Source organism: Ruditapes philippinarum, unplaced genomic scaffold, assembly GCF_026571515.1.
Source record: "Ruditapes philippinarum isolate M1 unplaced genomic scaffold, ASM2657151v2 ctg1946_1_1_1_1, whole genome shotgun sequence".
Lineage (NCBI taxonomy): Eukaryota > Metazoa > Mollusca > Bivalvia > Venerida > Veneridae > Ruditapes > Ruditapes philippinarum.
In genome coordinates this window covers 51,101-66,739 of record NW_026862476.1, presented here as the reverse complement: position 1 = coordinate 66,739, position 15,639 = coordinate 51,101, and the positions used below count along the sequence as shown (strand labels likewise).

The window sequence follows — 15,639 nt, the reverse complement described above, 5'->3', positions numbered from 1 at the left end:
TTTGTATATTTTTAAGTATCAAGTATGCTCTGAGAATTGAAAATGTTTTTATCAAAAGTGGTTATTATTATGAATATGTGAAATTATTTTTGTATAGTAAAAAGGTTGTCAAAATCTGTAAAAACAGAATAATCTCATTGAATTTATTTATTTCAGGGAAGTGGTTTCAGCTTCAGGATTGTTACAGCCTATCTTGCTACCAAAGATTTACCCAGCATTATTTGACCTATATGCACTTCACAATGATAAAGAAGATGATAAATACTGGGAGAGGGTGATGAAACTTAATAAACAGGGGGATATGTCATTGATGGCATATCTTGGTATTGACCAGTATGTAATCTTTTATGGTTTTAGTACATAAAAGTTTTGTCTTGGATCTGAAGAAAATCATTATGTTTTCTATATATAGTTTTCTTTGTTGATCATTAGAGCTGTAATATCTTGGCACCTTGTAGCTTTACACATGACTGATGTTTATTTACTGATTACATTTTGCTAACGGTTAGCTCAAAGTAAAAGTTCAAAACATTTTAAATATGACAAACTCTTAACAATACATTTATATTGTCAGATTTTAATTTTTAATAAGATCTTTTAAATATATCTTTACTTTAAAATAAAAGTTGCATAATAATTATTATGGAATTATTTGGATTTATTTTTGATTCAACTTCATGATTACTGTACTTTACAAAGCAATTTTCTTTTGTACATGTATAATAATATGCAGTTTGCCTACACATAATATTATATGTTTAAAATATACATTTCTAACGAAGATTTACATTTTAACAAAAAGTGTATTAAGCTATAAATCTGATTTATGTAGTTTACAAAAATATTGTTTAGATATAAAGTGTAAGCAGAGACATAGATGTTATCTATGTCTCTGGTGTAAGTCTGTATTCCATAATGATTTTCTTTTACAGAAGTTTCTGGTGTCTAGATGGATCCATGTTTAAAGACAAGAAAGTGGTAAGCTCTCCCTTTTGGTGTCAATATTTATGAAACTTTCTTAAAAGGTTAATTTGAAGTGAATATATATATATAATACATGTAAATATTGGTTTAAACATATTTATTAAGCAACTTATATTAATCACTTTCGAGTCAGCTTCCTGGAACCAACCAGTACTGGTGTCATATGAAGAAACATTGTCGTGACCCAAGTAGGGCTCGAACCCATGATCTCTGGGTTGAGCGGAAGACACCATAACCACTAGGCCACAGCTCCAGCTCCCCATGTAAATATTATTAACTGCTGTATGAAATTAGAGATATTCATCTCCTAATTAGTATAAAAGCATCCATACATTTGTGTACTTTTATGGGCTTCACAATCATGGGCTTCACAAGAACAGACATTTGGAGATACACAGGTGGAGATGTTGGGGCTTATTTGTTGAAAACAATTTTTACATGACATTTTCAATATTTGTAGCCTTACAACTGAATTTTGTAAGGTTATGAATACATTTTTAGCTCGACTTTTCTATGAAAAGGGGAGCTATCCTACTCGCCCCGGCGTCGGCGTTGGCGTCACACCTTGGTTAAGTTTTTCGTACCACCCCACTTTATTTCAGAAGTATTACAAGTATGGCTTTGAAACTTACCATACTTGTTCACCATCATAACCTCCATCTACAGACAAGAGTACATAACTCTGTCAAGGTTTTTGACAGAATTATGGCCCTTTTTTGACTTAGAAAGTGTATTGAGCTTGGTTAAGTTTTTTGTACCACCTCACTTTATTTCAAAACCATTGGAGGTATTGCTTTGAAACTGACAATACTTGTTTACCATCACGACCTTCATCAACAGACAAGAGGACATAACTCTGTCAAGGTTTTTGACAGAATTATGCCCCTTTTTGACTTAGAAAATACATTGAATATGGGTAAAATCCACTTATTGCCTTAACCCTTTGAGATATTGCTTTGAAACTTTTAATGCTATTTCACATCATTACCCCCATCTGTACGCAAGAGAAGGTAACTCTGTCAAGGATTTGTTTTAAAAATTAAGGCCTTTTATCGACTTAGAATCTTGGTTAAGTTTTTAGTACCAGTCCACTTTTTGACTGAACTGTTTGAGATATTAATTTGAAAGTTGGAATACTTGTTTACAATCATGATTCCCAAACATGTCCAGGAGAAGGTAATTCTGTCAAAGATTTCTGTCACACAATTCAGTAAAATAATTCTTCACTAAATATCTTAATGCTCATGGCCATTGTTCACTTTAAAAATACAGAGATTCTTGTATTGCCTTTTACTGCAAAAACTTTTTTTATTGGCAAGCAATAAAAAAGTCGAGCGCGCTGTCTTACGGACAGCTCTTGTTTTGTGTAATTGTAAACATGCTTCAATTTGCCTATTTTTCAGAGAATATCATCCATTAGGGACCATAGTTACGCAAAAGCAGTAGATGTTTTACAACAAATAAGGTACTTATTTTGAATATCAAAATTCGTAAGCGTCCAATTCATATTACGCACTTTCCTTAGGTGAGTCAAATGATGTGTTAACGCTTTGTACTTTCACCCTATTCTCAGTGACTCAAATATGTCTGAATGCTTTGTGCATGTAACTTCTTTTGATGACATGATGTACAATTTAAGAGTCTAGCCACATGTCACATAAATTAAGTGTTAACCAAGTAGAAGTTCATTTAAACCCTTTACTGCAATTTACTTGTATGTTCAATATTATACATATTTGCCAATGAGACTGTTTTGGGAATTCAGGTTTAATTTTTTTTTCATGTATATACAAATAGTTTGACAATGTGTGCACATAAATTCATGAAACTGTGAAGATAACATGTTATAAGCAAAAGAAATGATTGCACAATATATCATGTAAGACTATAACTATGACCTTTGTTATATCTTTATTTTATTTTAGCACAGCATTTTGTCCTATAGACAAGCTGGAGGTGATACAACAAGCATTTCAGGCAATTTCTCAGGTAAATGAACATTGCTATGCTTGTTGCTCTTTACACAAATTATGCAGCTGTCTGCTACACAAATTGTGAGAAATATGACAATGAAATCTACATATGACATTTAAATTGTAAACGAATAAATTTTGAGGCAAAAATATGCACAAAAATTATACTGATGCTCTAAGTACATCTCAAAAATTTGTCAAAATGTAATCTTGTTATCATTTAGCTTGACTGTACATGTATGTTTTTGTTTGAAGTCTTTCTGCAAAATACAAGGAACATAAAACATAACATTTTACATTGTGTAAAAGTGTTGTTAATTTGCATTTCCTTTACAACTTACACATTTCTATAAGTTAGATATATATGATTATAATAAGGAGATATTATTTATTCATGAATTATAGACAGTACAGGAGTATAATGGTGAGGAACAGATATGGTGTATGGATGACCTGTTCCCAATATTCCAGTTTGTTGTAATTAGGGCTCGCATTCATCACCTTGGTGCAGAGATACATTTTATAGAGGAGTTAATGGAAAGTCACCTTGAGTTTGGTGAGCTAGGGCTCATGTTTACTACATTAAAGGTTTGTGTTGTAAAGAAATACATTATGTATTTTGTTACACTTAAATGCTTACCTTCCTTCATAACTATAAATACAACCTCTGACAACTGCATCAGGGAATTGTTTCGTTGGCTCAGCAGTCTAGAGCATAAAATGTTACTTTGGCTTGTAAGCAGGAGTTCAAATCCCAGCTATGGCAGGATCTCTTTCGATCCAATTGCATCACTTACAAACAAGTATTTCTAAGACAGGGGGCTTGTAAGGGATGCCTGGCTGCTGGACTTTGTTTGGAACCAAAATGGTTTCTGTTTCATAACCAAAATTGTTTCTGACTTGAAAATAAGTTATTCTGTCTTTATAAATAATGACTTTCTGAAGAGGGGTGTATTACAGTTGAATGCACACTTACCTGCATAATTAAAAGTACAACCTCTGAAAACTACGTTGGGGAATTGTTTCTTTGTCTCAGTTGTCTAGAGCCTTGTCCCTTAGTTTGTAGGTCACAAGTTTGAATCCTAGCCATGGCAGAATCTATTCTGATGCATTTGCATCTTTCTATTAGGAACTTTTATGTCTGTTAGATAATTTTATAACTTTTGATATGTCTTTACATAATTAATAGAATTTTGTTTTCTCCTGTCTCTTCTTGGGTGTGTTTTTTATATTTGTTTGAAGTTGTTCCTTAAATACATGTATGCTTTTTATTTAATCTACTTGAAAAACACTCTAAACTTGTCAATAAATGTATATGTTGTCATTTGCTATATGTGTGAAGTACAGTAAACTCTGCTTATACATGTAATGATATTGAGGGGAATATCATTTTATCCGGATTTCGTTATATCAGATAGGCAACAAATTTGAAAACAAGGGTCAGGACTGCAGCAACAGCATAATTATAAGCTGCATTTCATAATTAGCAATATCATAAGTGGGGTTTACTCTACATAAATTTGTTTACAGGATTGAAAATATGTTAAAAAACGTACTTATCTTAACTTTGGTGTCATGAACTGTTTATATATATTTCAGGCATGTTACTATCAGATACAGAATGAGAAGATGCCCATACATTGAGATTATCATAGATTATAAATTACCATACAATACTGACACCAAAATTTAATAAACCTTACCACGCTTTGTCACCAGTATAGAACCAGTCCAGCCTGCAGATCAGTACAAGGTGTTACCTAGCTATAAACTGTTTCTTGACCATTTTCAAATTTTCATCTTGGTATCTCAAAATTTAATAAAAGACAGTGATAAAAATCACAGTTGGAATAGTAAATTTAAGAAAGCCAGCAGATAAGGGTTACTGGCTGATTTAAAGTTTACAGACAGGAACAGTTTTATACTGAAAATTGATGTATCAAAGAAAAGGATGAAATCAGCTGAATTGATTTATTAGACAACATAGTGTATGAGCTTTTGAATGTAAAATTATGAAAGGAAGATATTCTTGATGCAGAAATGAACAGTGTTGTCAGAAATGATTGTGATGTATGTACATGTATAATTACAATATGTTGTGGCTGGGTATGGTCAGCCTTAAATTGTTTAGTCTATTTTGATTAACCTATTCTTACCACAACTTTCCATTGAATACTTGCCAAAGTCTTGTTCCTCTTTAATTTATTTATAAAGTGTGAATAAAACCATTCCATACAAATATTTGTATAAGCTTTGAGCTAGAGAATTATTTTCATACTTTTATATTTGTTTGACAGTAATGTTTGTAGAAAAATCGCTGTATTTAATTAGTGCTGAGGGTATAAAAATACCTCAAATAGAGGTTATGACAATAATCTGTGAGACAGAGAAAATAAAGCTTTCATACTGTCAAAATGGGTAGGGTGTATAAGTTTATAGATAATAAATGTTACTGATGATTTTATAACCGATTACATGACCTAACAGAATAGAACCAGTGCTGATTTACTGTAATCAATCTGTAATCTTGTTTGACAAGGTTGATGTTATACAGGTCATATACTATGCTGCCACTGACATTTTTGTTTATTACCCCTCACTTTTTTCGTAATGTTAATTTCCCATAGGCCTCTGGGAGTTATTCTTACTGTTAATGCAAGTGTACCACGTGACTAAGAATAATAACATCTGTCATATGTTGCAGTTCGGATCGGAATATCCGTCCCGAGGGGGACCCGCCCATTGGGCAGTAACGAGGCTTGCGGGTAACAGTATTTTCCTCGGGATGATATTTTTACTGTTACCCACAAACCCATGTGTTATTTATATACTGTTATATATAAACAGCATTTGTTGTTTTATACTGTTTGAAAACAGGTTTTATAAATTACCAGGTCAAATTAAAACGCATTTTCTGTAATTGAAATATATGTATACTGATTACTAGAGAATACTCTACAACATGTTGATTGATTTATTTATTATGTTTGTTATCAAGAGTGAACTATGTTCTGGTAATATATTTAGATTGTATATCTAACATTTTATATGTATATTTATGCTTAATGTAACCTGCCTAATTATTATTAAGGTTAGTGAATTATACATGTATCTTACGTAATGTTTGTTGAAATTTATATTTTGGTTGAAAACCATTATTTTAAACTGCTGAAATGTAAGGTTTAGTTTGGGATTGTTTTTTGTGTGACAATGAGATATTAAGCTACATTGTATATGATCATAGATGAAGAAAGTTTTTTTTATTAATTATGCGTCAGTTAATTTATCTCCATTCTCTGGTAGATTAAAATTTACCAGTCCTGTAATATGAGATTTATTGATTTACTCAAAACTTAAAGTACCTGTTACTTAAATAATAAAAATCTCAACTTAACAAAAAATAAAACCAAATAAAGGTTAAATGTGGGTGATAAATTTACCATGTTTTTGCTTTTGTATGTGCTTTTACTTATAAAGGTAAAAACATAGGAAATATATGTATATCGTCAGGTGCCCTTAATTCACCCCTGTCCTAGAATCAACTCTGTTACTGTGTATGTCACAAAGTCAAATAAGTTCATGAGAAAGAAAACTGTTGGATATTTTTAACATCAAAGTAAATTTAATGTATCTGCCAAATTTCTTCAACACAGAAGCTTAGAGCATCAGAAAATATCGTGTATCAAACTAGCTCTGTAAAAGCATAGGGTAATGAATTATAGCCACTCATGGATAAATGCCGGAAATATAACTTTATGAGGCATTATATTGTTATGAATAGTATGAATGGAAAAGTTAATACATTCATTGTACACTTTTGTCATAGTTGATTCTTAAATTTTGTTTGCAGAACGCAAGACAATGTTAAAGTTACTTTGCCAAAAATAGTGTAAAGTTTACACTTTTCAGACTTTCCTTTGTATTGTTAAAACCAGCTTTTCTCAGTAGAGTGTTTTGAGATTTTTGTCACAATATTATTTTAGTCAGTTATATCGTAAAGATATGTGTATTTATTTTTAATATTTACAGGGTGCATTATATAATTTATTGTTACTTTATTAGAAATTATAAATAATAAACAGTTTAATTCTTTAAGCAGGTATACACATCACTTTTTAAGAATATTGTGTTATCGTTATTCTTTGTTAAACATTTTATTGTTAATTGTTATGTTATTGACTTTTATTATCAGCATTGCCATTTCAAGAATACAAGTTGAGTTTTTAACTATTGAAAGTTTAACAGATAACACAGTTTATGTCCCATTATATCTTAGAAAACTCATTCCTTATGCAACATACAGGTTGAAATGATCCAGATTGTAAAATTCCTCATTTGAAACAGTTAAAAGTATCTTGCATGTATCAAAACTTAAGAGACTAATGTTATAATTCAGGTGTTACTAGAATTTTGATTTGTGTTTAGATCCAGGTGTAACTAGGAATATTATTAGTGTTACAGTTCATGTGTATCTAGAGGTGTGACTTATGTAACAGTCTTGATGTATTGATGTAACTAAGATTATGATATAGATTATGTGTTATAGATCGCTGTAACTAGGCATATAATAAGGGTTGTTAATCAGGTGTAACTGAGAAGGAGAGCTATCAACACACTTAAAACATAACAAAATTGAAACAAAATACAGAAACAAATATTGTAATTTTTATAATGGTACATGTACCTCAAAGTCAAGTCTAAATGCATATTATAATAATTATTATTATTATTGTTATTGTTATTATTACTATATAATTGTACTATTACTGAATTATTTCCAATATTCTGTCAATAGTGTAACTGCCACTTGTTTAATGCGGTAATGAAAATATTAACCTTAGGACGTTTCAGGAGTTTTTCATATAGACATATAGGCAAAATTAAAACTGTTCTATAGAATTTCTTTAAACTTGGCATGTTGTTAGAATATGATAACAGAAACATTTTAAGCGAAAAAAATTTTTTGGGTCACCGTTCTCGTTATCTGCCCCTGAACCGGAATTTTCTACTTATTTGAGGTCATTTAAAGGGCAGATAACTTATACATATGTAAATGAATGTTTGTTTTTTACTTCTGGATAATGTTTTTAGCTCACCTGTCACAAAGTGACAGGGTGAGCTTTTGTGATTGCTTTTCGTCCGGCGTCCGTCCGTCCGTAAACTTTTACTTTAAAAGTGACATCTCCTCAAAAAACCACTAAGCCTATTTTATCCAAACTTCACAGGAATGTTCCTTTGGTGGTCACCTTTAAAAATTGTTCAAAGAATTTAATTCCATGCAGAACTCTGGTTGCCATGGCAACCAAAAAAGAAAAAACTTTAAATATCTTCTTTTAAAAAACCCAAAGAGCTAGAGCTTAGATATTTGGCATGAAACATCTTCTAGTGAGTGTCTACCAAGTTTTGTTCAAATAAAAGCCCTGGGGTCAAAATTGGCCCCGCCCCAGGGGGTCATTGATTTTCCCTATATGCATATAGTAAAAACTTAAAAAAATCTCTCTTAAAGAACCCAAACAGCTAGAGCTAAGAATATTTAGCATGAAACATCTTCTAATGAGTGTCTACCAAGTTTGTTCAAATAAAAGCCCCTGGGGTCAAAATTGGCCCCGCCCCAGGGGTCATTGATTTTCCCTATATGCATATAGTAAAAACTTAAAAAAATCTTCTTTTAAAGAACTCTAAGAGCTAGAGCTAAGATATTTAGCATGAAACATGTTCTTATGGGTGTCTACCAAGTTTGTTCAAATAAAAGCCTTGGGGTAAAATTGGCCCCGCCCCAGGGGGTCATTGATTTTTCTTATATGTGTATAGCAAAAACTTAAAAAATCTTTTAAAAAAAAAACCCCAAATAGCTAGAGTTTTAGATATTAAGCATGAAACATCTTCTAGTAAGTGTCTAAAGTTTGTTCAGATAAAAGCCCTGGGGTCAAAATTGGCCCCGCCCGGGGGTCATTGATTTTTTCTTAATATGTGTATAGCAAAACTTAAAAATCTTCTTTGAAGAAACCCAATGAGCCTAGAGCTCGATGTTTAGCATGAAACATCTTCTTATGGGTGTCTACCAATTTGTTCAAATAAAAGCCCTTTGGTTAAAATTGCGCCCTGCCGGGGGGGGGGGTGGAGTATATCATTGTTTTTCATTATATGTGTGTAGTAAAAACTTAACATCATGAAACATCTTCTAATGGGTGCCTTCCAAGTTTGTTCAAATAAAAGCCCTGGGGTTTTTAAATTGGCCCCGCTCCGGGGGGGGGGGGGGGCCATATATACAGGTGAGCGACCTCAGGGCCATCATGGCCCTCTTGTTCATACAATACATTATTACATGCAATTCCTTATATCGTTTCTGTTAATTTTTCAATGGAAATAAGGTACTTTAAATTCTTAAAAATTGGCCAATGTTATAGAAAAAATGCACAGGGTAAGAGAAGAAGTGGAGAAAAAAAAAAAAACTATCCACTTTAAATTTTTCTTGAAATTTTGCATATTGACTAAGACGAAGGTAAGCTTCATGAAAATAAGAAGAAAAAAATGTATTGTTTCGCTTCATTGTAAATTATCTGCCCTTAATTTAACGAAAAGGTCCAATTCAAGGGCAGATAACTCGAAAATGAGAACCGTGACGCCAATTTTTTTTTTTTTTCCCCGTTTAAAATGTTTGCTGTTATCTACATGGTAATAACAATTGGTTGCGCAAGCCAAGGTTTAAAAGAAATTCTATTGAGACAGTTTTAATTTGCCTATAATGTCTATATGAAAACTGAAAAACGGGTCGTTTAATGGTGCAACCTCGGAATTAATACTATGCCTGTATTACAAAAAAATCTGAATGTTTTTTTAACCTCCTATGTATGTCACCATGTTTTATCTATTAAATTACATTGTTTCTAACTAACAATCGCAGATAAAACAACAATAATTATTTGAAAAAACTCTAATACAAAAATACAGGCGTAATTGTAATTTTATAAATAAAATGAGTGTAAAACATAACACTAGGACAACATTTTGTTGAGGTCAATGACTTAATCATCTTACCAAGTGAGAAACAATTCAAAAGTGGTTTCCAAAAGGAAAACCATATTCCTTCAGGGCACAAGTTCTTTGTGGTCATTAAAATGAAAACAACTGCATAATTAATAGAGACATCATTCGAAGCTTAAGCGATCAATAAAATGTATTAGCTTAGCTGTTTTTTTGGTGACATTGCCAGTATTTATTTCTGTAAATAGACGTTGGATAATTAAAAGAAGCTAAGCTATTAAAAATATTGCCACATATATGCATGTACATGCATTTAACATTGTATTTTAGTATACATTTAATTAAATAAACTATCTTTTTAAGTCTTTGCCAGTATTTATTGAATATACACACATTTGCGCAAACTTTATAAAAATTTGGATATGAACTTTAATATGATCATGTTCGATGTACATGGAAAAAGGAAATTATGTACAAAAAAATAAGTGAAACATATCTTGTTGGTATTGACGTGTTTTAATAAATCTTATTTATGTTGCATTTTACGAGATTGGTTATCGTCGGATACCCATGGTTGATTAACAAGTAATCAAAAAATGGTTCGGTCATGGGTTTCCGACGATGGAGATTACTATACATTTTTAGTACATGTACAAGATTTAATTCTGTTGGACAAGTACACAGTTGTCAATGCGCTACTCGAGTTTGTCTCGGTTCGAGTCCAACAGAATTCAGTATTGTATTCTTGTATTTTAACAACATCATTATAACTTTAATTACGATAAGGATATTTGATACTCTGGAAATAAAAACGAGGCTAAATTAATTTCTGTTGGAATATCACGTGATTTAAACGCTGAAGGTTAGTTTAGTTATAAGGTGTGAAATAAAAAAGCCATATATTCATTGTGCAATAAATTACTTTCCATTTTAGATAGCAGTGCATAATTTTTGCATTTTTTTCTGTTTGATTTAATTCTAATATATTGTGAAATAAACAGAGTTTTTTTTTGTATTTGAACTGTTTGTTTTCAGCTTAACAAGTCTATTTTATTTATAGAAAGGGGAAACAATTCTACTCAATTGCGCGTCACAATGACATTATGGGTAAAGATTTTAGTTCCACACTAATGCTTTAGTATTCCCTTTGAAACTTGTATCACTTTCTTTATGACTTACGACCATCACCCCAACTTTCAGACAAGAGGAAAACACCTTGATGTATATTGATCAAATTATGTCCCTTTTTGCCTTAAAATCAATTATCTATTCGTTTATGAGATATTGTGTTGAAACTCGGAATACTTAATTAAAGACCATCAATCACTTCTACACATGAGTAGACAACAATTATGGAATTTTACTAAACTGTCCGTTTTAAAGCCCGTTTACAAAAACGATCGAATTTTTGAAATGCTTTTGTTTTGACCGGAGCGTATCTCAAAGATTGATTTGAACAAATGATCACCATCATTAGACTTTCTATTGCTCTCATGTACGGTCACAGAGGTTAGATGAAAACTATTCCGAAGCCAAACTTTTACATGCGTTGAGTATTTTAATGTACATGTAACTTGGCACAGAATTACACCATTGCGAGGCGGAACGTCGTGCACAGTTTAACATGTCAGCTATGTAGACGGATATTCTGAGAGTATGTAGGGATTAACGTATATAACATATAAAATTTACAGTTGATGTGAAATCTATTTTTGAGATCTTTGCATTATTTGGGAGAAATTTGCCAATATACATTCGAAAGTTGTTTATCAGAAAATACAAAATCTGAAAATACTGTCTTGTGCAGTCGACTCCTCTAATTTAATTAGGTACAGAAAAGTCTAGAAATCTCCAAGTTACCCACTAATTAAGAAATGGCAATTATGGTTAGAAGTTTATAAATTTATGAAGCGGAAAGGGCCTTGAACGGTCTGTTAAAATTTCTCGAACCATGTAAGTGCTACAACCTTTCCTCCAAAAAAAAAAAAAAAAAATAATAAAAATAAATAAAATGGCCGACTGTTGGGCTGTTCCAAGGTTTATTACTTGCCATAAATTTGTAACTTGAAAACAGTGGCAAAAATAATTACTTAAATAATATAGCAAAAACACGGAACCCTACATATATATCGTACTCTCGGTAAGATTTGGTCGACACTTTCTAGTTATGGGCGTAAGCAGTCCTACAGAATCCATGATCAAATTCAAATAACAATTGAATGTTGGCAAGAACCAATTAAAGTAAAAAGTATAATTTTACCGCGTACACATTTAAACTTTGTTATTACATATTTTTTAAGCAATTGAATTTGTGTACATGCAACTTCCGAATGCATAAAATGATAACTCTCGAAAGAAATGCTAACTAACGAAAATCTTTGAAATTAGTATTTGTTCAAAAGAATTGCAATATTTCAGATGAACTCAACCAATTGAATTTTCTAAATACTTATTAAATGAACGCTACCCTTCTTATAATGAAAGTATTTTGAACACTTGTAATATTTGTATTTATATGTAAGTTTCTAAATGCTCTGAGGGTCCTTGCTCGGGTAAGGTCAAAGTGTCTGATCTGATTGTCAGAGTAAATAAAATAAAATGAATTAATCCATGTTATATAACTCATGTCCAATGCTACAAAGAGTTTGCGACGATTTTCTTCGAAACTGGTTGAAATAATGTGGCGTTTAATAAAGCACTCCATGACATAGTGTTTGTAAAACAAAAGAAAACATCCTAACAATTTAAAAAGATGATTCATGGTTTTACCACTAGTTAACAATCTTTTTTCTATAGCAAATTCTCTATAATCGCACATTTAACAATGGTAATAAAATACATTTTTGCATCAATTCCGCTAAAAGAAATGCGACACGTCCTTCTAGATTTCTAAAACATGAAACGACATTCATTTTTGATTGCAATAAAACTATTCTTTTATTCAAAATTTTGAAATGAAATGAATATCTTAGAAAACAGTCAAAGGGATTCATTTAGCATCATGATAAACGGTGTTTTATTTAATAAAGTATTTGAGTTATGTATGGAATGGTACAAGGGGTATTTAAATTGAATCAGCAAGTTATTTATCTCAACACCATGATAATTGAATGTTGTTTTTTATATTTTAAATGACAGAAAATTCGCGAGTTTGAACAATTTAAGAAACGAATGAAATTAGTGTATTGTTTTCAAAATAAAATGTATAGGTAAAAGGCCCATTATGCCCCAGAAATGCTGTCAATTTTATTTCCCGTAAACATTTTGGTATATTGTTCCAGTCTAGAAAAATACTCATTTGACACATATGGCTAATATTCACACCAACCGATGACGTCACCAAGATCCGACTTGAAACGTTCATCCTTAGCTATGTACGTCAACAGTGCGTCTAACCCAATCATATACAGTGTAACGTCGACAAAGTTTAAATTGGCTTTTAACAAAGTATTGCGATGGAATGTTCATTCTCGATTTGTCGGCACGGTGTCAACAAGATGTAACGGTAACGAAAATATAAGACCTGGTAAATATCGATTACCATTTTCAATTATTATTTCAATCTAAATGCATCATGATAAAGTTAGATTTACTTGACATTTAATTTTGATCTAATAAGATATAAACTTGAAATAAACAAATTAAATGCCGTTGATGATTTAAGAAAGATTTTTTTTGTCAACGATGAGTAGGTTGACCTCATTTTGAAATGTGATAGGGTTTTGAAATGCTTACATTCATCTCTAGTTAAAATGCACACTTAATCTAATTGGAACAATATTACTAAAATACACATGTTCAAATATCTTCAATAACATGCTGATTTTGTTTTGAAGAATGCAATGTCCTGATATCAAAATAGTATTATACCTGCCTTAACCCATTACCCGATATACACGCCTTTTAACGTCTTTTTCACCTCCCCCGATTTGTTGTCCCAAATGGTGAAAAAATGCCTTATTTATGCCCCCAACACTTGTTTTTGTTTGAGAAATGTTGCTTTAAAAAGTGACCACTTTTTCGGCGCCGCCCCTGCCCCCATCCAAATTATACATCAGGGGGTTGCGAGAAGGGGGATGTGCCACATTCAGTTTGGAGGGGTTTGAAGGGGGGCGGTAGTCCCCCTCATCACCAAGAAACTTTTCACTTGTGAAAGGCTAAATATGACCCCCAGGTCGATCATAAGGTAACGTGTTACCAACGCTGAAAAGCCATTGACTCTATCTTAATCGATTGAGAAGTTGCAGCACTTTGAAATCAATTTTGATGGAAAAAATCAACACAAAATAGTATTTTTTTGGCAATTTTGAGATGTCCCTCGTTGCCATGATAACAGGAAATTTAAAACTGAGCATGTCTTCACAAAGGCAATAGTCCAGTTAACATTTGTACCAAGTTTGATTAGTATTGAAGCAGTTTTTATAGTGTTATAGCAATTTGCACTTGTAACGGGAGACTTTTCAATGAAAACAGCCATTTTTCACAAAATGCTCATGCAGTAATGGGTTAAACAAAAAATAAAGTTGATATAGGACAGATTAAACAGTTGTGTAATATTTGATTAAAATTTAATATGTAAAACATACTTTAATCATTCTTGTAACTTTCTTTTTGATATATAGTTTTTGCTGAAAAACTAACTGAGTTTATTTGGATTTGTTTTCTCTCCTTCTTCCAAACATTATTTACTTCAAATCACTTGTGGGTTTTTATTTGTTTGGATCGCCAGACCAAACAAATAATGGTAGCGAAATTTCAGACTCTGGTGCAGTTAATTGCAAATGCCGAAAGTAGTCCGCTTTTTTGAAGCGGTTACTTTCCTTTATATGTACATTAACGCCGAAAAATTCAGGGGAGATCACTGTGTAAAGATTGTCAAATGACAGGCGCATTAATTTTCAAGCAAAATAGTTCCCGAATGGTCGAAGATTTCTAATATTGTTTTATTCTTTATAGATACACATGCTTATAGTAAGCTCAATGATTATTTACATCTGTGTTAAACAACAGGTTTAGCGTCGAAATAATAAGAGTTACAAACCCTCATTTAGTATAATATGGTTTTCTTCAGGCCGTTTACATATAACTTCACCGTGGCCGAGGGGTTTGCACGCTCGCTTAGGAGTTCAAATCCCAGTTATGGTCAACTCATTTTTTAAAAATTGTTTAAGTCAAATAAACAGTGAATTGAATATCAGTGTTGCAATTAGTCTTATAGCCAACTTACTACAGTTAAAGCACTGGAAAGCATTGGTGGCACTATACAAAAACAAATTGGTTTATAATCACACAGCCTTCACCTTTCTGACATTCTGAGACCCAAACAAATTCAGCACCTTCTGTGCTTTGATTGATGAATGTCTTTGGGTTTTTTACATGTGAGGAATTATCCAGCTAGCTTACGGACGGTTAATGGATCCAGTTAGGTGTCCACTCTTGCATGAAGAGTTAAATGTTGTTGTATGCTGTACTGTTTTAAGGAAATTTATAAAAAGAAATGATAGCTTACTAAACACATTACATTATGTTTGTGAAATTGTGTGTAAATAGAGAAAATCGGAATCTCTAAAGAACTTTCAAATGACAAAATCGACATTGCAGGCTCGGTATGATTGAGAACATCTTCTTGGACGGTAGTGGTAAATGCAATACATCTTCCACACACCCCACCCGCACTCCACATCGGCTCAAACGTAAT

The 15,639-nt window shown here is 32.0% G+C and overlaps 1 protein-coding gene across 1 annotated transcript in view; it reads left to right on the top strand.

Moving 5' to 3' along the window:
- The window catches only part of LOC132719247 (alsin-like), a 62,250-nt gene extending 54,484 nt beyond the window's left edge, over positions 1–7,766 (top strand). Inside the window, exons 28-33 of the mRNA XM_060703006.1 lie at positions 157–333; positions 933–978; positions 2,388–2,449; positions 2,910–2,973; positions 3,363–3,545; positions 4,557–7,766. Of these exons, the coding sequence (XP_060558989.1) occupies positions 157–333; positions 933–978; positions 2,388–2,449; positions 2,910–2,973; positions 3,363–3,545; positions 4,557–4,601 (577 nt within the window). The 3' untranslated portion in view covers positions 4,602–7,766. The remainder of the gene's footprint in view (positions 1–156; positions 334–932; positions 979–2,387; positions 2,450–2,909; positions 2,974–3,362; positions 3,546–4,556) is intronic.
- The last annotated feature ends 7,873 nt before the right edge of the window (positions 7,767–15,639 follow it).